The 23,180-nt window shown below is 41.2% G+C and overlaps 1 protein-coding gene across 1 annotated transcript in view; it reads right to left on the bottom strand.

Annotated features, from left to right (window-relative positions):
* TENM2 (teneurin transmembrane protein 2) overlaps positions 1-23,180 on the bottom strand; it is a 1,208,485-nt gene that overhangs the window by 14,571 nt on the left and 1,170,734 nt on the right. The window contains exons 24-25 of the mRNA XM_084838625.1: positions 17,414-17,589; positions 10,292-10,527 (exon numbers count right to left, since the gene is read on the bottom strand). Of these exons, the coding sequence (XP_084694751.1) occupies positions 10,292-10,527; positions 17,414-17,589 (412 nt within the window). The remainder of the gene's footprint in view (positions 1-10,291; positions 10,528-17,413; positions 17,590-23,180) is intronic.

Raw genomic sequence — 23,180 nt, 5'->3', positions numbered from 1 at the left:
TGGAAGGCTACAGATATTTGTGTCGCTGCTGAACATGCATACTGTCTGATGAGCTGATTCATAGCCAGGAAGCTGCTGCTGTGTTGTTTAATGACAGGCCAGGGAGCTTAGAATCAGCATCCAATACAGCCAGCATTTATTAGTCTGCAGTGCCTATCTCATAGTTGTGGGTAAGATTCTTTGCAGCAAAGGCAGACTGAGAAGAAAGAAGGTATGGAATCTGAAAGGCTTCTGGTAGCATTTCTGCAGCAAAGAAAGGTGTGTGCAGAAACTGGTGTGGACTAGTGGAATGAGCTGCCAGAGTGCGAAAGAAAGGCAGCTCTCTTCATACCAAGCATTTAATGCTTTAGAATGTTTTCTTTACTGATAGCATTTTACAATGTTTTAGTGTATATTCTCAGTCTTACTCTTAGGGACCAAAATTATGAAATCAAAGATAAAGGAAACCCAATACGGGCTTGGAAAAGAATTCACAATCTTGGGAACAATTGACATGTTATACTTGCCATGAAAAAGCTGCCCTAAACAACCTCTGCAAGAGGAAAAATTGGGGGAACCTCTGGAGGAGATTTGGAGAGGGCATGGGGGGGGGGCTGCAGGGGGGAAGAGAGGACACAGAAGTCCTGTTCCACCAGTGGTGTCCTTCTGCTGGCAGAACAAGGATTCTGGGCCCAACCCAGTATTTCAGAACAAAAGGGGCACAAAATATAGAGGCTTGAATTTTAAGGCACACGTAATTTCCCCCCCAAAAGGAGCCTGTCACATGCCCCTCTTCCTGCAAGTGGTGAGAAGTTCCAAGGGCAGCACTTACTAGAGTTTGGCTTCCTGTTCTGTAACGTTTGGTTACAGAACAGGAAGCCAAATATACAAATAGGTGGGGCAAACAGCATATATGCTCCTACCTGGCAGCCAATCAACTCTCCCACATCAATGAGAGATACGACTCAAGCGACTCAAGGTGCTTTCAGAGCTCACCACTAGCTCTCGGTTCACCCCCTGTCTGTTTTCGTCCTATCTCATTCTGTGACTCTTTCTATTCCAGAACTGCTATTACACACACACACACACACACACACACTCACTCACCCACACACACACACACACTCACTCACTCACCCACATACACACACATACACTCACCTTTCTCTGTGTATGTGTAATAATGGCGCTCTCTATTCAGAATATTCCAGAGAAATTTCCAACTATTCCCTAGCCATTGGTTACCATTTAGAGACAATTCCCTGGCCATCCAGAGCCATTAGACAGTAATATGTTTAATAAAAGTTATGACAAAACCCACATTCATAAGGAAAGGGGTTAAAAGAGAGAGGGGGGACCAAAGCGTGATTTACACTGGAATGGTGTAAATGGGAGATGACTGCTAACAACTAGGTTATTCATTATGAATTGAACAAATGGGAAGAATAAGCTTAGCCTGGGCTGATAATGTGCCAACTGACTACCTAAATGCCTTGAGGGGTACAAAAGCATATAATATATAAAGGAGAGTTTATATTGTTCTTGTTAATCCAGGTTACTTTCCCACAGAAAAACAGAAGGTGTGTTAGCCAAAAGAAACTTAAAACTTTGTTTGCCGCTACCCCCCCCCCCTCCGGATTCTCATAGTATCTTTATTTTGTTCTTAGACAGTCCAGTAACTCATTATAAAAGGAGTTAACATACAGCTTGACACCCACCTACATCAGCTTGCGACAAGTGATTCCTACCCCAGCCTTAACATGTAAAACTTTTTCTTAGACAAATCTTGGTATTACTGTCAGATTCTCCATGTCCTGCCCTTGCCAATAGCTACTAGGAATATGTCTAAAGTAATGATGTAGCTTTTAAAAAAATGAATCTTAACAAAGCAATACATTCTTCTTGAATTTCTTTCCCCAAATTTCAGTGCTTCTCATAAAGAAGCAGATTCAAAGCTCTCTCTGTGTGTGTGTGTGTGTGTGTGGGTGTGTGTGAGAGAGAGAGACAGAGAGAGAGAGACAGAGAACGACAGCGCAGATATATAATCTTGAAATGAGAAAGCACATGAACACTTTGGATGTGATCAGAGTGATCCTTGAGGTAGGCAGCTTTCAGCCATGGGGGGGGGGGTCCTATAGGCCCCTTCCAACCCTACTATTCTATGATTCTATGAAAGCCCCCATCACACCAAAGCATTTCTCACAGCTTTTCATGGGGCAGCTGTAATCTGTGAACTGGGTCTTGTCACTGGCATCTATGCCAAATAGGTGCCATTTTCTTCTCTTTTATTGGCAGCAACACTTCTTCGAGATACAGCTTTTTGAAGGTTACACAGTAAATATACAAGACGTAAAGAGTTTGCGACTTTAGGGTCTTTTAGAAGTGAGAACAAGGAGTCGTAGTAACCTTAAATTTAGCATGTGCTACAGCAAATGCTTTAATATGAAAGATAAATAACTGCATTTACTGGAGATGTACCAAAGAATCCAGGCCAGCCCAGTAATCTAATAACACTTCTTAAGCAATTTAATTGTGATGAACCATTAATAAAGTAGAAGTCCTTAAATTAGATATCTTTGACAGCAGTGAGTACTTAAGAAGTATTCACCAGTTCCTGGGAATTTGTTCTTCAGCTTATATTTTACAGTAGCTTTGATTAAGCAACATTTTCTCTTATCCAAATTTAAACAGCACATTAAACAATATGGAAATAGACCCCAAGCCTTTCTTGAGGACATGAAAGTTATTCTGAATTATTTTCGCAGCAAGGGTGAGCCCAATTCCCATGCCAACCCACTCTGCAGGAATTCAGTTACAGAGAATGCAATTTTAAAATTAATACAACTCTGTATTTGTAAGGAAATAATTTTTAATTATCATTCATTTTCCTCACTCTGATTTTTTCCACTTAATGAAGTAGGTCTCTCTTCACCGTGGTTTTCATTCCTCTGTGGATAAGTCATAAAATCACTATACATGCAGGATTTCCCATAGAAGAATTTGATACTGGCAAATAGACTGTCTCTAAAGTAATGAAGTAGCTTTAAAAATGAATATTAGTAAGGAAATTATTTCTTCTCCAATTTCTTTCTCCAAATTTCAGTGCTCCCCTAAGGAGACAGATTCAAAGCCACCTGCATCTCATATGTGTGTGTACCTACATATATAAAATCTTAAAATAAGAAAGAGGGAGTCCACTGGCAGTAATCTTGAAGACAGCTGTTCTCTTGATGCAGTTCCACAAAAGGGAATTGAAAATTGCCCCATGCACTGGTATTATTGACAAAAGATGAGAGACTATGTTAGCATGGGCATCTAAAGGAGTTGTATTTAACTTTATGGAGCATCCTAAGTAGTATTATCTTAGCCAGTCCTCTTACAGTTCCTAGGGAAGACTCATACTGGAAAGAAGGCTGCCTACCATACATTAAGAATTGTCCCTTTCTTGGGGTTTTTTTTTTTTTTTTTTATGGAAGCCAGATTCTGTGTGTCACCAGCAAAGTAGACATGTGTCCAGCCATTCTCAAGTTACAGCAGTCATATACCTTTCCAACTTTTCCCAGGGTGAATGCTATAGCAAAAGAAGCACCTCTGGCACAAATCAGGCTCTGGCTTCTTTGGCACATATGCTAAGAAAGTCAGAGTTGCCTTGGTTTGCTGGCTGGTTTAGGAGAAGGGAGTAGGAAGAAATATTTTGAAAAGTTTGCTCTCTGAAATAAAACACTTTGCACCTTAACTGCCTACATGCTTTATTATCTCAGTCTCTTTCAGCAGCTAGGGGGATGGGGAAGAGGGGAGGGGAGGGGTGAAGAGCAAGAAGCAGCCGTTGGGAACCTCAAACACCACTTAGGGGCATTGCAGGCCCTTCCCACCAACAACCTCCCCGCTTTGCCTCCTCAGTGTGGTGTACTGGTCTGTGTGGTGTACAGCCAGTGTGGTGTACTGGTCTGAGTGTTGGACTGGGACTTGGGAGATCTGGGCTCTAGTCCCCATACAGCCATGAAGCTCACTGGGTAACTTTGGGCCAGTCACTGATTCTCAGCCTAATCTACCTCACAGGGTTGCTGTGGGGATAAAATGGAGAGGAGAAGGACCATATAAGCTGCCTTGGGCTCCTTGCAAGAGGAAAAAAGGCAGGATATAAATGTAGTTTTAGTTGTTGTTGTATTATTGGCTTGTTCGGGGACACACACACCCAACCTGGGGCCCTCAAAACCAGACAATGATTCCCTCCCCAGTCCCTCCCTAACCTTCCCCAGTCCCTTTCTCTCTTTTCTTGCGCTCGCTGCTCCTGCCTCGAGGAGAGCAACTGAATGGATCTAATGGGCCAAAGCCAGAAGCTTTGGAAGCACTGAGGATGCACTGAGCAGGCACAGCCGAAGTTTAGAAGCAAATAGCACCAGAATTGGCTGGGGGCATTACTCAAGAATGCTCTCGTATTAAATAAACAGCTGTGTCATGACTTGCTCAGGGAAACTAATGAGGACAAAATGGGGGATCTGGCACAGCGGTCCTCCTGCATGCTGCTCCTCCTTACAATCTTATGAGGATGTTAGAAACATGCCTGTGTATGCAGCATCCAGAAGGAAAAAATTCTGAGCAGACTTGCTTCAAGCTAAAGCTGCACTAGCAATAGAGTGCAATGCAAGTGACTTGCTGACATGGAGCACAGGGTCTGGGAGAGCAAATGTGGAGGGCTCTGGCAGGTGGGAATACTACCACCCCCCGCTTAATAAGAAACCTCCCCTGTTCAGTTAACCATCTGGAACCATGGAAAAACTATGCTACATGATTCTTGTGAGGATGACTAAGATCTACAATGTACTGTTCTAATAATGAAAAATGTATGTATCTATGAGCACAGAAACCAGCTCACAAACATTACACACCTGCTCTTAAACATAACTTTCTACCAGCAGAGTAAGAAGCACCACAGAGTATAATTGCCATGTCATATTAATTATATGGAAACCCAAATAAAATGGCTAACTCCCACTTTCTCTGGGAACAAGAATCACATTATTACCAATATCATGACTTAATATTATCTAGAAAGCTGTTTTGCCTTTTTGCTGCTACCTACACACACATCTGTTCTTTCATGCTTGTGTAAGGCACGATAAACAATTCCTAAGGGTGTTTACTGACTCTTTTGGCACGCATTACTTACATAATATTAAGGTGTACACAAAAGAGAAGAGTCTTCATGGGGGCCTGTGTAAAACAGACTACAGCATTCAATTTCTGGCTTATTTCTGTCAGTAGATACTAATACATGTCTTCATAACAAAATTACAGTATAGATCTCATTCTGGAGGCTTAATTATGGTTTTTAACTAATCAATGAGAAGCACAAGTTTATGTAGCACAGGTGGAAACAACTCTCTATAGCCAATGTAGAGGACATGCTCAGCAGATGCCTTTATTACACGAGTGCTAATGTGTTTTTGTTTTTGTTTTTTCTTTAGCTCTGGACTTGGCAAGCCACTGATTTTTTCATTTCCTTAGGATTCTTCTTGTGGCACTGTCAGTCATAGCTAGTGCCATTTCACAGTTGGCAATCATGGGCAGAAAAATGAGAATTGCTGCATCAGACCAAGGTTCATGTAGTCCACCTTTCTCTCCCCAACGATGGCCACCCATTGCCTATAGTTTGTCCCCAACATCTGAGGGCCACTAATGTACTATCTCTGAACATGAATCTAATACGGCAAACAGATGTTGAAAGAGATCCTCTAATTCTGTGTAAAATCTATTTTATGGTACATAATTTTATAAGCTTATAATTTTATACGTTGTGTGAAGAAGTACTTCCTCTTCTTGAATTACACCCTTGTCTTAAATGCATTTACTCAAAAGTAAGACACAGTGGGTTGAATCCAGAGGTGTACTTCAGGTATGACTAAATCTGGATCCAGCCGATACACCACAGTCCAAGATAGAGTTAACCGAGTTTAAGCTCACTGAAGTCAATGGGATTCTGAACACTTAACTCTGTGTTGGATTGTGGCCAGTGACATTAGTGCCGTTTAGTTCCAAGTAATGCCCTAACTAGATGTGATGTTAAAAATAATGTTTAAAATCCAGTTATTATCAAACAATACATTTGAGAACTGAAACAATGAATGTAGACAGATATTTAACAATTTCCTGCTGTAGCTTTGTGCTGGGGCTACCACTGGCTACCACTGGAGAGCCAGTGCAGTGTAGTGGTGAGAGTGACGGACTGGGAGCCGGGAGATCCGGGTTCTAGTCCCCACTTGGCCATGGAAGCTCACTGGGTGACTTTGGGCCAGTCACAGACTCTCAGCCCAACCTACCTCACAGGGTTGTTGTTGTGAGGATACAACGGTGAGGAGGAGGATAATGTAAGCCGCCTTGAGTTCCTTGCGAGAGGGAGAAAGGCGGGGTATAAATGCAATAAATAAATAAATAAATAAATAATTATCTTGACTTTCCGCAGTGTATATCCAAGCTTTATCAGTACTTCTCCCTACACCCACCAAAACTGTTACCAGCAAGGGAAAAACCCTCCTTAAACACAAAACACAATCAAATCTGCATGTCTGTTTCTGTGCAGCAATTCCTGATGCTTGAACAAACTACAAGCCTCAAACGTAGATCAGCTCATTGCTCCCTTGAACTTATTCCTTAAATGTGTTTTTTGTGGCACTGCTCAGCCCAGTGAGAAAAGAGTGCTTTTAAACATGTGCAGAGACCCATTCCTCACTGTCAAAGAACCCAAAACAGACTTTGTACATTGAGGTTCAGGTGAAATGGCGTCTGATTCAGAAGGTGTTATTTATAGACAAGATTGAAACGTTCTTCTCAATTCTAGAAATTTACCCCCCAAAGTGTTTATTTAGTTATTTCACAACACTGTATCAATTCATCAAGTAGCTGGCAAAAATCCAAATAAATGATGGGGGCGGGGGAGATTGTCTGAAAATCCACTGTTACATTTTAGTTAGACCTCATTTTGTATTGCAAATCCTAGGCATATTAAGACATCTCCATTAATCACAGGCCTTCATCATTAGTCCCAGTCTAGGGGCAGGCGTTTCACCCAGGTGTCTGTGACTGACCTGAGTGGTGTGCATTACTCCTCCTGTCTGCTCCTTTACTATTTTCCGGTGCAGCTGCTTTTATTTCATTCACTATGCAGTTTGAAAAAAGCTGAATTAAAATAAATGAGATGCAAATACATTCAATGCTTTCCCTCTTGTTTTCAAATTGCACTTTCAGTCCACTCAACCTGTTATAATCTCATAGTGATTTTAATTTAAAAGAGCTAAATGGATATGTGATTACTGTTACAAGAACTAACACAAGACAATTAAATGCTGAGGTGTTGATAGATAAAGATGTGTTTTGATTTGCATATACATGGTGCAAAAAAAATCTTTGCCTGGCAAGATTTCAGCTCTAAGACTTGTACATTTAACTTCTGCTAATTACCACAAGTGACTCTATTAAGGTTTTACTACTCAGAGCCAGGATTATCGCCATTTATTTTAGGGTCTTACTTGTTACTTGAAAGCCTAGTCAAAGGGCAGAACTGATTTCATGCAAGAAAAAAACAACCCTAGAGTGATTGCTATTAATCACCAGCTTCTATAGTGCAGCATTTTACACAAATCAGTTACATGGCCTGAAATCAAGACAATTAATGATTTAATTCCTAATGGTTTCCCTTTTGCAAAATACAGCAGTATGTGACTGTCATTATGGGGGGGAAACACCACTGGTAACACAACATGAAGTGAATTAGCTCCCTCTAAGGTAGAGTCTAAGCCAATGAGAATGCAACATTTTAACATCACCCACTCTCATGTGCTGCAGTTAACAAACAAGGAGCTTCTATAACACATACTAAAACAAATCTTAAGAATGCAGGGCTCAGTGCAGATTGCAAAACAGTCTTTTAGGAAGAATGAAAGGAGGATTTCCTGTAGGAAGACTGGAAGAGGTTGGGCATCACTGAATGCTATCTGAGCAGCAGCATATGATAATGTAATGCACCAAGCCCCCATCAGTTAATAGTACAGAGTATTGGTATGGACAGAGGGAAGTAATTGCCTGCACAAAGATGACAAATAGAAGCAATGGCCATCTCTAGCTACTGAAAAATTATCATGCTTCTTTAATTAAAGGGGATGTGTCCACAAAGATCAAGTAAACAATGCCAACATCAGGAGAGTGTAACATTAGATGTTTTGCCCCTTTTCCTCTGCAAATTACGGTTGAAGGTTTGGGTTCTATTTCAGCTGCACAGCTTTGAGTCTGAGGTCCTGCACAGCATTATCAAATCCAGCAGTCATCTTTTAAAGAAGGGATGGAAACCTCTGGCCTGTGGGTCTAATCCAGTTTACAGAGGTTCCCAATTTGGCCCACATTGCATCCTTGGATTCAAGCCCTGCCCCTTGGAGGAATCCCCACTGCTCGCCTGCATGTCATTCCCCTTCCCCATTGGGAGGCAAGCACTGCGAAAATTCCCCCACCCCCATTATCTCCACTCACAGATGAGTGATAACAGCAAGGATGTGACCTGCAGAGCCATCTGGCTCTTCTTTTACATGTCTTTCGCAGCTCCTATTGGAGATGGCGAGAGGTGCATGGAGGAGGCAGCCAACCCAGCCAGTGCTGGGAGGAGCAGTTCCTCTCAGAGCCGTCTCTCTGTTCGTGCACTATTTGCAGTCCCCAGGAATACCTGACTTGGCCAGCACTGGGAGTAGCTGCTCCTTCTATCACTGGCCGAGTCCTTGTCTCTGTGCCTTTCTCAGCACCAAGGAAGGCAAAATGGACGGGGGTTATGAGATCGGTGGACATGGCCATGCCCACAGTTGGTCTGGTGGGGACGGGATTTGGGCCAGCACCTTAAAGTAGTTCTCCACCCAAGGTTTAAAGCCTTTGCTAGCTCATTCTCCCACATTTCTCATCTTGGATTCTTGATCACAGGAGTGTGAGGAATGTGTGCTCCTTGGTCACAACCCAGCTTCAAATATTTTCAGCCCACATGGAGATTTGTTTTTGAAGATCCCTATTATTCTGTAATTATGGTCAACTGTGGACATGTGCTGGCAATTGCTATGTCACATAGCATAATTCCCACAGAGACTCTTTGACAGGAGATCCATGCGACCCCACATGGACCCAGACAGCAAGATGGCCACATAGACTCTAGGATTACAAATATCAGCCATGTGATAACTGCAGTCTGTAGTCCTTTGCCTGCCACCTCTAGTATCCAAGTGCACTATTCAACAGCGCACTGAAAGCTGCAATTAGCAAGTAAAGAAAGGAATATCAACCAGTGAAAACGCTGGAGGTCCCAATAGGATGGATACAGGAATTACACTATTTTGTGAAAAGGCATATGTAACAGTAATATAGGTTGTTTTGCATCTTGCTAGAAAGGCAACAGATCTAACAACTGACAGTGCTGTCACATGCAGGCATGGCAATGAACTGAGACAAGGTGTCTTTTCTGTTGTGGTGCCACACCTTTTGAGCTCCCTAGGGCAGCTTGCCTGGTACCCTCTGTGTTATTTTTTTGATACCAGGTGAAGACTTTTTAAAAAATTCAACCAGGGTTTTTAGGATGTTTACTTTGAGTGATCTGGCTTTTAAAATGTTTTCTGTTGTGATTTTCTTTTGTTTTATTGTATTAATCCTTATTCCGTCTGTATCATTTCAAAAAGGTTGTGCACCTGAAAAGCAAGATATAAGTGTTTAACATACATACTAGCCAGGTTTCTTTAGAATACATCTACATAATAGAGTTACCACACTGAGGACCAAATTATATGACAGCTGCTGACCCCCTGGCATCAAACCCAGGTATTTCCTAATCACATTTAATGTGGGGGAAGGGAGTGCAATGTATCGTATCAAACAGGTGTGTGGACCTCTGCTCTTCTTCTCCTCTGCAAACCCTCCTTTCAGGGAGTTTTTCCCAGCCAAGCTTGTTTCCAGTATTGTCTTTGGTGGACAGAAAGAGCATCAGGCAGGGGTGGGGGTGGGGGTGGGGGTGGTCAGCCCTCCCACTGATACTCTCCTTTGGTGCCTTAAAATGCACCTTCCATCGCAGATTTGCAGTTATGATTGTGATAGCACTGCATTTGAAGGCATGGGTCTGTTCATATGCAGTCCTGACATTCTATATAGTTCAGTTAGTTCTCGTGTACAAATAAGAGAAGCATACCTCATATTTTCACATTTTGAACAGAATTAAATGTAATAGGATACTGGCAATGAAAATAGTCCATTTCTGAAACAACTGTTTTTGATTGTAGGAGTGGGCTATACTTACCCTGAGCTTTCTTCCAAACACAGTAACTTTTCCTTTAATTTGTTCCTTTCGGAGGCGCCACTCTATTGAATTTAAGCCATTCTCCATTGGCAGCGAAATGTTACATCTTCCTATTGTTGGGGTCACAGTTCCAGCTAAGACATGCGGTTCACTATGGAAGCTAATACTCATTCCATTGGCGTACATCACCCTCAAGGTGCCATTATTGCAGAGCTGATAGCTGTTCCTCACTTGATCTGGAGCAATAATTGGGGGGAAATTACTTAGTGCATTAGTCATAAAGAAACATATTACCTAATTTGCTACATTTTCATGGTGGCTCTGCAGATTTCAAATGATGTTTCTCAGCAATTACCGCTTGTGTAGTGCTAAGGTGGATATTTGAGATGTTATTGATTTATGTAAAGAACAATGCTATGAAATATTTGAAGCCCGGAGAGATGCTTCAGTTTATTAGAATTCTGTTTCCCACTTGCTCCTTAATTGTAAATCAAAATGTATATTGATTTTTTTAGCAAATATTATCAATATCTGTGGATACATGTATGATTTGAGAGAAAATTGGAAGGAAAATGATTTTAACTGAAGTGTTGGGTCAACAAGAAATCTATTCAATTTGGAAATATAAAAAGAGGTGGCTGCAGCTTTTTCTTAGAAATGTGCAGTTCTGCCTATCTTCTTCTGTACCGGATTGAACACTCCCTTAGCAGATATATGGCACAGTTATAGATTAGGTTTCCATCCTTAAGGCATGATGCTCACACAGAATGAGCTGCCAGACACAATCCTTTGTGTGGGTGTCACTCTTTATTCTGTCTTGAAGAAACATTACTAGCCAACCAGACATCTGGCCTTTTACTGACTGACAGAAGTTACAAAAATAAAACTTTACATTTATGATGCTGTTATACTCTTGTCTGGCCGATGCAGCCAGATCCAGTCTTCTGAACAATAAAATCGGGATTTTTTTCTGGTGAAACAGTACAGTGAGCAGCTGCCATCAAAGAACCACTATCCTTTTGTCAAAAGGAAAATATCTACATAATTAATCATCTGGTAGCACAGAAATAAAGCCATTAGAACTGAGGAAAATAGTCCATAAATGTTGACATCTATATGTCAGCAGGCTATTGTCGTGTGACAATGTTTGATTTCAGTGACATTATTTCTTAATAAAAAAAAACATCATCTACAAAACTCCTTTCACTGCATCTTTGTTAAATGTGTTGTAGCATATGCAATATGGAATCACTTTGGAAGGTTCACATTAATCCCTTTACTGATCCTTGCTGCAGTGGTTATGCTATAAATTTGTCTTCTTAAATTGAGAAAGCACAACAATCAAAGCCTCCCCAAACAATAATAAACAAAATGGTTTTCTTGGCAACTCTTTACTTCAGTTTGCTGCAAATAGGTCAAAGGAAAAGAGATGGGCCCACAAAAATGCTTTAAATGTGCCCAGAGAAGAGATGGGGGTGGGTGGGGGAAATTGCCTACCTGTAAGTGCTCTTTTTGTGGTCTCCTATGCAGTCACATATCAGTTTCTGCATTTATGCAGAACATGTATTGGGAGCTTTCTATTGCAGAAGCTTAGGATATGGGAAGGATTTAACTGTTGCGCATGTCTCAAGGGAGAAAGATAATTCCTTCCCTTTCCTAACCACGATGAAGAATGAGCTAGTTGAGAACAAGAGGCAGCTTTAGCAGGGAAAGGTGATGAGTTGTGTGACCACACAGGGAAATCCTTGAGTAAACATCAGTAAGCAGCCTACTTTTCTACTTCAAGGTCTTTGTGAAGGCGGACATATGGGAGACTCGCACACTGGCATTCCTGGAGGTGGGTGCTGTCCTCAGGAAAAAGGTTGTTTAGAACAGCTCTGCTAAAGGCTGCATCAGAACCTGTTTATACATTCAAGATGTAACACTTTATTAATGTCAGTGCACTACATGAGGGAACCGCCTTCCAGAGCTGTAGAAGGGAAATCCCTCTGGTTTAAAGCAGGGTAGGTAAATGTGGCTCTTTTGAAGTGCCCTTTAACAGCACATGTCCAAGGGCTGTCTGGCCAACTTGCAGCATTAAGACAATCTAGAGAAGAGCATCTGGGAAGAAACAGGCTGGCCTCTTGGGGCTGAGATCACTATAACAGAGAAAAAGACCCGTGGCTTTGTGGAATGTAGTTATTCTATCAATGTTGCTAGACAAAGCCCTTTGAACATCCAGTATGTGAAGGGTGGCTTCCACCTCAGTCTTAAGATCTGGGGGGAAATGTGAGAACACCAAATCTCGACTGAGACAGAAATCCAAGATAGCTTTAGGAAGAAATTAGATTATCAGGCTCTAAAAACACTTTATCCGGATGATTGTAAAAATATGGTGGTTCAGAGCACAAGTCAGATGGTTTGCTGCCCCTCCTAGCTGAGGTAATAGTGACCAAAAAGGCAGTTTTAAAGGATAACAAATGGAAAGCATATGTAGCCATGGATTAAAATGCTTTTCACATTAGCTGAGGAAGAACTAGAGACAAACTCCAGGGCAGTATAGCAGCTGTCACAGGAAGTCACAAATTGCAACGACGTAAATGTTTCACAGCAGTGAGAAAATAACAAATCTTTTAACTGGAGGGTAGAAGGCACAAACTGCAGCAAAGTGAACATGCAGAGAAGGGATAACAACACTTCATTGTGTAGATGAAAAATGTAGTTCAGGATACAGTGCATTGAGGTCATGGAGATGGAAATGATGAGATTCAGCAAAAAAGATAAAAGTGAGTCAATTGATGCACATATGATTTCCTTGCAGAAAACTTTCTGACACTTGAAGAACTTCCTGAAGTTGTTCAGAAACCCATACAAGGGATGTATCATCTAAGCCATTAGACGCAACATTTGTACATTGGGCTGAGGATTTTTGCCATTTCCATATCCTATACTATTGGAAAGCATAGAAAATTCCTTAATGTTGGTTGATGAGCTAGATAAGTGGCCACCAAGGCGTTAAGAGGTTAGCCTGATTTAGCAAGATCTTGTGCAGTGGCCATGATATGAGAAAGAATGGGGAAAACATGTATGAGAGAGAGACCCATTCTATGAAGTCATGATGTCTCTGCTAAGAAATGAGGATCCTGCTCTGCCTTGCTGCAGAAAAAAATGACATTTGGCATTCAGGTATGATGTACAGATTATGTAACAATTCCAGACGCTGCAGATGGAAGTCAAATAATGAAGAGTTAGGGACCATTTGGGAATGACTTCTCTAGCTACTGCTCAGCTTTGCAACAGGGCGATTTTATGCTGCAGATATCAGTCCCGGAGGAAATCTGATAGCACACCTTGAGCTTGAGAAACTATACCTTCTTGCTTGTTATATAGTATTTTAGGTAAAGGTTATCCATTGTTATTTGCCATGGCAAAAAACACCAGTGTCAGATAATGTAGTTAAACATCAACAATGGCCATTCATTTGACAAAGTCTCATGGGACCACTGGCAGCCTGAAAGACTCCCGTCCTGGAAACAGCAAGTTCCTATTGCAAATCAAAGTTACTTATGGTTGTTGTGACTGAATACAAGGGTCCTTGAGCTCTATAGTTGCATACCAAACTCAGCATGGTGGAAAGGTGGATGTTGCCTAGGAAAGTAACACAGAATTTCCTGAGATCATGACATCTCTCAGAACCAGGCTGGAGAAGCCTGTCTTTTTTCAGAATCATAAATAGGAATAGAACCTGGGGAGATACTGCAATGGAAGAAACATCTTTGATTGCAAAGGAGGTAATTTCTGCAGTAGGAAGGTTAAAGTGCTAATGCTGTGACAGTCCCCCAGAGAAGAGAAAGAATGGAATGTATACTATATGCTAATTGAATTATTGTAAGGACCTAGTAGTCCAAAGTGATGGTTTCCTAAATGGGTGCTATTTGGTGCTTTGTAGTCAATGATAAATGGGGTCAGGTTAAACCAGACTCCATTTGCGTGCCTTTATTCTTCTACACTGAACAAGATTATTTTGATTTGAGCTTCTGATAACCTGGCAGCTCTTCTTGGAAGAACCATTATTTAAAAGACTCTTGATGGTGAGCATAAAGATGGATGCTGCAGTGAATTCCAGTATCAAGAAATGCATTGAAGACTGTAATGACTCTCAGATACCCAGTGTATATTTTGGCTGCAATCCTATACCTACTTACCTAGGAGTAAGGCCCATTGAACTCAATGAACTTACAGCTGAGTAAACATGTATAGGATTTCAGTGTACGCCTACTACAGTCTCTCTAGAGTATTTTCAGTGTAAATGCTGAAAAGCCCTTTGCTGTTGAAAGATAATCTATATGAGATTTGGTTTCAGACAGGAATGTGGTTGAGTGAAACCCAGTATAGAGATGCCGCACAAAGGAACCTGCCATTTGCTATGAAGTGCTGATCTGTTGCTTTGCCAAACAAAAGGCATCATCAGCATGGAACCCATGCAGATCTCCCATGCAGAAATGTGGATCTTTATAAGGAGATCTAACAATCAAATGTGAATGAAATATCCTTTCCATTCAAGGTCATATCCATCACAATCATCTCTCCAAGTAGTTGCAGCAAGGCACCTGATGAATAGGTAGCCCTGTAATGAAAAAGACCACAATTTCCCCAGTGACCATAGTCCTAACTGCAACAATGATCTCAGTGTCTAGTGGTAGAATGACAATCCTGCTGTTGAGCCAAAGTGCCAGGTGCATTTCAGTAGAGGCATACTTGGTGTGTTGGAAGACTAATCTGGCGGAGGGGGGGAGGGGAAATAAAGGACATAGTATTTTCAATCTGTCCAGAAAGCACGTGAACATCAGAACAAGAAGACAATAGGCCTGTTCACATGATCAAACAACCCACTGTGGCTTATTTAAGCCATGGTGGGCTGCAGTGTGTGTCAGCAGCTATTTTGAATATTTAAGCCGCAACTGCGGCTTGTTGTGTCATCCAAAACTGGTGGGGGTGAGTTGTGCAAGGATTAAACAAACCTCACAGAACCCATGGCCTGTTTAGGGTTATGGGATGGTCATTTTAGAGTTATGCTGTTTATCCCTTGCACAATTCAGCCCTACTGGGTTCAGATGACAAGACAAGCCACAATTGCAGCTTGAATTTTCAGGATGGTGCCCATTGGCACCATGGCTTGTTGTGATTGTATGATCCCAGTCACTGGGTTGGTGTCCTACTCAGCGGAATCTTCCAACCCTGTGTAGCATTTTAGGGGAGTGGAAGAGCTGCCATGAGGAGGGGGTGTATGGCAGTCTGCTTCCACTGGCCCAGTTGCATCCATCCAAATCTCGATCCAACCCTGGTTTGGATGACACGACAGCCCATCATGGGTTCATTTACACTCAAGCAGCTGTGATGTGTACCGGCTGCCATTGTGAATATGGAACCCCCAACCAGGAGTTGTTGTGTTGTATGGACCTGGCTGGCAGGAGTTATTTGAGGGCTAAACAACCCTTGTATAACCCTACAACAGACCATGGGTTCTGTGAGGGTTGTTTAGCCTTCTTATAACCCCCACTGGATGGGTTTGCACAATTTGACAACCCCCAGTTACGGTTTCCATATTTGTAATGGCAGCCAGCAAGCACCACAGCTCTTCAAGGGTAAATTAATCCATGATGGACTGTCGTTTCATATGAACTGGCCCATTGTGTTCCTGAGTTGGAGTTTTTAGGCAAATTGAGTAGTTGATGGAGCATGTGGAGTATTGGCTTGAGTGACTCTGAAGGAATACTGACTGGCCTCGGTGATCTCAGTTGGAATCCGCAGTGGGCTGCTTCCAGTTAAGCTTATCAACTACAAGTTGGGCCAGTGCTGAGTTGGGCTTAGTGTTAGGGTGGAAGCAGCTTGAGCCAGAATGGACTGTGTAAGTCACATTTTTTGAACGGCAGTATAGTGTTTCTTCTCACTTTCCTGAAACAAACCTGAACCTCCTAACAGGGCAGAAGAATGATGGTTTGGATCTCTAGCCTTGCATCTACAGTTATGAGTCTTAGGCAGCTTAGCACTTGAGACTGCTTAGAAATTAAACATTTAAAAACTGGCTTGGCACAGAGGCCAGAGGTTAATTCAGTCACCAACAGAGTAGAGTTTAAGTACCAGGGAGATGGATGCAAGTGAACTCAAAGGTCATAAGATCAGGGGCCTGCAAAGGCTGCTTCCAAAGAGAAGCCCACAAATGTGATGAACAGTTCCTTCAAGCTTGTTTAGTAAATTTCCAGCACAGAATGTAGCCTTATGCTTGCCTCCTAAGCAGATGAGGCAGCTGTCATGGCTGTTGGAGGCATGTACCTTAGTTCCACAGCCGTAATATCCACTAAACCATTTGTACACATGGAAAAGGAAGGAATAAAATGAACACTAACAACATAAACATGAAAAAGCAATCCAAGTCATGTAAACTGAGTAAGGAAAGACTCCATTAAACCCCCCAAAGTCAAGAAAGGCTTCCGAACCTTACCAGAGATAAATTTCCACAGAAAAAGTTCTCTACAGTGTTGCTGCACTAAGGCACTCTCCCTACACCCTGAGGCATGTACAACAGGTAAAAAGGGCGGGGGGTCTCCTCACCCAATAAAAAGGCACAAACTGGTGAAGATCAGGCAGGAGCTTATCTATGGAGGCCATTTTTCTGCTCCGGGAGATACTTTTTTTTTATATGAACACCATTTCTTTTGAACCTGATAATATGTTACTATAGATTATGTGGGAAAGAGCTATTTTAAAATATGGATTACGGTCCCTGGCTATCTGATTTTTAAACTGGAATGATACATGGTATGTAAATTTCCCTTTCCATGAAAAGGGTGATGTGGTACTGAACAGATGCATTTGCACCATCACAGAACATGTAATATCGATACTGTCTCCATTGTTGTGGGGCAGGTGGAGATGGTGATGAGGGTCTTTCCTGAACTAAGAAATGGTGATTATTATTGGATGATGCTTAAAGAGAAAAACGGCTGAAATTCTCAAAAGTCTATCAGAATCCTATGGGCTGTTCAAAAGCATGTATGCCGGAAGTTGCATACGTCCGCATTATGCCATTGTTTTTGCTCACACACCATTGTGCAAAATCTTTTGAGAAGTGTGCTTCTGTACCTTGAACTACTGTATAGGATGCCTCCACGGAGGAGAGGTTGGTAATTACTGTGACATCATCATCCCGGTTGGAGTTTTCAATATCTATTGTAATAGATTTTTCCATTTCCCGATGAAGGCTGGTTACTACACCAGTAGGACGAGTTACATTGGTCAGGCGTCCTTCATGGTCATAACTAAAAGATGCAAGAAAGAAGTCCCACATATATAACTTTTTTTAAAAAAACAACAACCCTGAATCAATATATAACATGTGGTTTCTGTAAATTAAAATTATTAATAGATTTCAAAATTTAGAAAACGGAGTGTAAAAGAGGGAAAGCAATAAGGGCAAATCATCTCATCTAAGACAAATAATATGTTTTCAGTATCAAAAGTCAGAAGAATGCACCCAAATTTTAAAGACAATATACTGCTAGGTTCACGAGTCAAAGAAAATAGAAGCATAGGACTAGAAAGAAGGTATACTGCATTTAGCATACCTTTGGGAATGCCTTCTCCCATATAAGGCTCCCTGGAGAACTATTATTTGGATACTATGTTATGTAACCCTTTCTTTGCCTCTGTTTATTGAGCAACCCCTCTTCCATTATTTCTGCTTTGTTATACCTCATAATAATGATAGCAATGTTCTAACATGGGACATTTACTCTCCTTTTATTTTAAGGAAAGAACTTCAGCTTTTGACATGCCTATCTAGTAAAAAGGTCAATTTAATTATTTCACAGGCCAATTAGGCTGTGGGGTTAGGAAAAATCCATGGTAGAGGATCTACCAAATCCAAAAAGTCCTTCCCCCACACCTTTTCTGGGGAGAACAGCAGATGGGTTTCAGAGAACAGCAGATCCAAAGACTGTCCCTGGAATGTCCCCTTTGCCATTCCTGCAGTCAGAACACTGACAGTGTAGCAGCAAGGGCAACAGAGGTTTCCACATCTGCAAGGAGGAAGTCTCTTCTCACAGACCTCCATCTCCACTCCAGTGTAAGGCCCCTAGGAAGCCTTCCCAAGTATTGTGGGATTGCAGCTGGAAACGACAGTCACTTAGTGGGTTGTCTCAGACAACCCTTGGCCCTATGCGAATGATCTTTGGATTTCTGTGCTTATTCCTCCCATTGTGCCTTTTGGAACTTTTGAGGCACACCACAATTTGCTATTATATCTGAATCAGCAAACTATGGTTTGTGCTCCAGTACAAACTATACCTTGCCACTTTGGATGTAATAGCAAACTATAATGTGCTGTGAAAGGAAGAAATCAGGATGCAGAAGCTCAAGGTTTGCTTATATTTGTCTCCCTGTGGTTTCGTGTTACATGTGAAATGGGCCACTGAGTAGAACCAATAAGCTGACCCAACATGTAGGTGCTCATGAGGAACAATTCCGTGTGCTTTTAAACATGGGTGCAAATGGCCACAACTACCCTCTTCCTGCATTGCATTCTTGGTTTTGTGTCTGCTTGTGATGTGCCAGTATGTCATCGAAGATGTCCCATCTTAAGCTCATAGTTCTTGGCATAGCAATTAATACAGGATCGTGCAATCAATGCATCTAGTGCAAATAAGGAATCTACTTAAAGAACTTTGCTTAATATTGAGATTCACTAAATTGGTTGTTAAAATCAAAGGTGCTTCAGTGACTGGTTCACTTCTGGTTTAATTATTGGTGAAGGATATTGGTTTATTTCATGTAAGGAATTTTTTAATCCTACCTTCCATCAACAGCTTCAAGGCTGTTTCTCTTCCACATACCTCTTCCAAGGATATGGAAGGTGAAGGGGTTCAGAAAAGAGCGATGTCATTTAACAGAAGGGAGAACCTCATACAAAGAAACGCTGGGGGAAAAGTGGGTGACACTGCTTTAAAAACAGCAGAAAACACTGATTATTGTTCAGGGAATAGAGATATTAATGCCTTCTCTCATGGCACAACTGGATTTAATAAAGCAATTTAAAATTTTGTATATGGTAATAATTACTTCATTTGGCAAAGGAAAGAAGTCATTTGGTGCAAATTGCTTTGATTGTTTTTTTAAAACTTTGGACCACCAATTTTTGGGGAGCAGAATGTTCATGTGGCAAATTGTCCCATTGTGTAAGTCCACCTAGACATAGTGATATGGAGTTGTCCAGGAGGAAAGGTAAGCAGCAGACTGAATAGCAACAGAGGGGATGGCAACATCTGGTCTTGTAAGAAACATGCTTGTCATCAGCTGGATAAGAGTCCTCCTGACTCAATAGTGTTGGATGCTCACTAATGTGACCTAATGATGCTATAGACGTAGGCAGTAGGCAGCTGTAAATACATTTATTAAGCAATAACTATGATGGAGTGCAGGACATTTCCTAGGAACTGATGAGTGGCTGGGAGGAATTAGTATCTCAAAAACGGAGAGCCATGAATCTGTAGGAAATCTCCTAATCGAGGCATATCAGCTAGAGGGGAGAAAAAGGTCAGGGGGAGTATGGCATTGCTTTATAGCTATGGTAGTTCCAGCCAGTATGTGATATTTGATTCTAAAAGATGTAATGCATTATTATACCTAGCCCTGTTGTTCAAATTATTGCTGAACACCCACCATCAGGCTCTAACCATATTCATTAATCCTGTTACTTTTTTCCTTAACATATTTCAGGTTGCTCAAATTAATCTTAGTATATTTGCTTGCTTTGGGTGCCCCTTATACATAGTTCTGCTCATCTGCTATGTTTTATTCAGAGTCTCATTGTGAACACCCATAAGCTATTCACTTTCTAGTGGGATCAGCCAGCAGTTTGGCACTTGGGACGGAAAAATATATATGGCTTAGCAGGACATATATGGTACATTTGGGTCCCTTGGCACATTACACCATTTCTGACCCAATACAGAAATGAGTACGGTTTCACACCATCCGTATTGACACAATCCTGATCAATTAAATTCAACCTTATTAAGGTTCAAAATGTGTAACTTATTATATAGGACAGAGCAGCATGTTACTCTGCAGGTTATCTAATGGGACCCCTTTGAAAAGTATGCCTCCAAAGTTATCCCCCATGAATCTGCATTTAACTGTTACCTTGACTATTCACAAAACATTCTTTCTTTTCTTTTTGTAATCAGACAGCACAAAAGTGGATATTTGTATGCCTGCAATAACGAGCCAAAAAATTAAAAATAAACCTAGGAGTAAACCCTATGGTGTGGATTCTTGTCTCTGCTTAGAATGTAGTTTACTGTTTATAAAGCTGCTTCATGCTATCGTAGATGAAGAATATTAAAAGATTATCATAAGTTAGCCTTGCAAAAAAGATTGAAGGGATGGTCACCCATCCCCTGCTCTGGAAAATAATAACGCAACTTTCATCAGTAAGATTCATGGAAACAGACATACCTGTTTACTAGTGGCCATTCTATAAAATGACCAGCAGATGGCATTCCTACTTCATTGATAAACTCCATCACCCCCCCATACCTGAATACCCTTAAAAATGTAGCTATTTTTCAACCGTACCAGCCATATGGTTATTTATGCCTTTGAATTATATTTGTTTGGTGTAGGGAATATACATTCAAGCTACCAAACAACTGGGCAAATGGTACTTTTGAGTCTTCTAAATAGTAGGATTTGGAGAGGATGGGGAGAGAGAAACATAGGGTATGTTTGCAACAGCTTTTTCCTCAGAAAAAGGTGATATAATTCTCATCACGCTCTGTAGGTAGGCACTGATCAATGGTCTACCTAGATTTGGTTGTGGGAAAGCGAATTCCTCATTTATGAGCAATTTCATCATGAGATTCTGCTCCTTGATGTCTAAAGGCACATTGGCCCAGTTCAGACATAATGTTGGTTGAACCATCGTTTAGCATTATGTGAATGAGCCTGGAGTTGCACACCCCTCCTATGTTATGGCATAGCCCCAAGAAGATATGAAGCACCAGTTCCTGGTTTAAGAAAACTACAGTTTGTCCTTATGTCCAAACTGGAACTGTGTTTAGTTTAAAGTATGGTTTATTGAAACAAGATAGGATCAGAAATCTTGGTTTGATCTTGGCTTGTTTAAACCATAGTTTAAACTAACAACAGTTTGGCCTAGTTCAGATTTAACAACAAATTGTGATTAGTTTAAGCCAGGGGTGGGGAATGTGTGGCTCTCTAGAAGTTGTTCGATTGCAGCTCCCAGCATCCCTAGTCAGCATAGTCAATGGTGAACAATGATGGGAGTTGCAGTCCAGCAGCGTTTAGAAGGCCACATGTTCCCCATCCCTGGGTTAAACGAAGAAGTAGATGCTTCCAATCACCTTACTTTGGCTGTGCGAGTGGAGAGAGGGGAAGGGCAGCATGAAAGTGCCCCAAACTTAGCCAGGTTCATAGCATTAAACAATGGTTTAGCATTATGGCCAAACTGGGTCACTGTGAGAAACACTAGTTTGCCCATACGCATGTGAAGCAGTAGGATGGAGTACTTTATAAGCAGATCTGCTGACTGTTCAGTATCCCACTTAAAAGGGAAGCTTTACAAGCCAGCAGATTTACACAGAAATCACTTAGAAGCAGATCTACTCTTGGAATATATTCAATTTCAAACAGTGGGCGTGGATCCTTCCCTAACAGGGAAACGGCTCAAGCAAATACCCCAGCCTGAAGCTTCCATGGCAAGTTGGTGTGCTTTCTCACAAGTAGTTCTTTTTGGGTAAAAATTCCACACAAGGGAGAAAAAGAGAGAGCACAGATAAGGGAAGGTAGAGAAACATTTCAGCCATACTCCCTTATACTATGGTCTTCCTACGAATTTGTATTTTTTGTCATGAGTATTTGCAGAATGTCACTTACTTCAAGAAGTTCGACAAAACTGGCCAAGTATATATCTGAGGACTATGAAGGGAAACATAATGGGACTCTGTTTTTTTTGTGTAGAATCTTCTTTAAAAAAAAAAAAATGCCTAGCACTTTATCATTCATCTCTTGCAGTTAAAGAGGAAATTTTGTCTTTCTAATCTACCAGTTCCTGAAACGAGTGTAATTTTGGGCTCTCCAGAAATTATATAAGTCACACTTAATTTTTTCAGATACCTTGGGATCCAATTTCCTCACCATCTCAGGAACGAGCAATCAGTAAAGTTAATCAATGTTTTATCTGCCCATATGGAGCATGGTCCCAATATCCTGGCATTTGAACAGTAAGACTTGTCATTTAAGTTCTCAAAGAAACTGCAATATTGAAATCCCTGGAGAGGTGAAATTTAGTGGGGTGTAGCCATAATCTAATAGGTTATGAGTTGGGCAGAGCAAGTAAGGAAAATAAATATTCTTTGTCCTGCCATACAAGGTTAACTAATTTGTGTCCTATCCTGCTACTTGCTAAGCAAATGCATACGTTCAGTTTAACTACATTTCAGGCTGCTGAGTACTACAGTACACGAGCTTTTACAAAGGACATCCATAATATTAGCAGAATTATCCAAACCACTTGGATGGCATTCTTCTCTGAGCTGCACGGTAAATATTTTATGTTACACTAGAATTTACAACAGAATATGTTTTGCTTCAAATCTTACCCTTCATTCTAAAGAGCCATTATCATAGCAATGTAGATATATTTTAAAATACAATTTAAAAGGGAGATACTTTTTCTCCAAAAGTAAAGAGTCCACAGCAGGAGTAGACAACCTTTTTCAGCCATGGGTACATTTGGCCGAATTTGAGAAACTGTCCTGGGCATCACCACAAAATAGCTGCCATGGAAGACATGGCAAAGGACAAGTAACTTGCCCCAAAGACTCTGCTT

The sequence above is a fragment of the Heloderma suspectum genome, chromosome 2 (genome assembly GCF_057233095.1).
Source record: "Heloderma suspectum isolate Gila_16-S chromosome 2, 16-S_ref, whole genome shotgun sequence".
In the NCBI taxonomy this organism is placed as follows: Eukaryota; Metazoa; Chordata; class Lepidosauria; order Squamata; family Helodermatidae; genus Heloderma; species Heloderma suspectum.
This window is presented reverse-complemented; position numbering and strand designations above follow the sequence as displayed.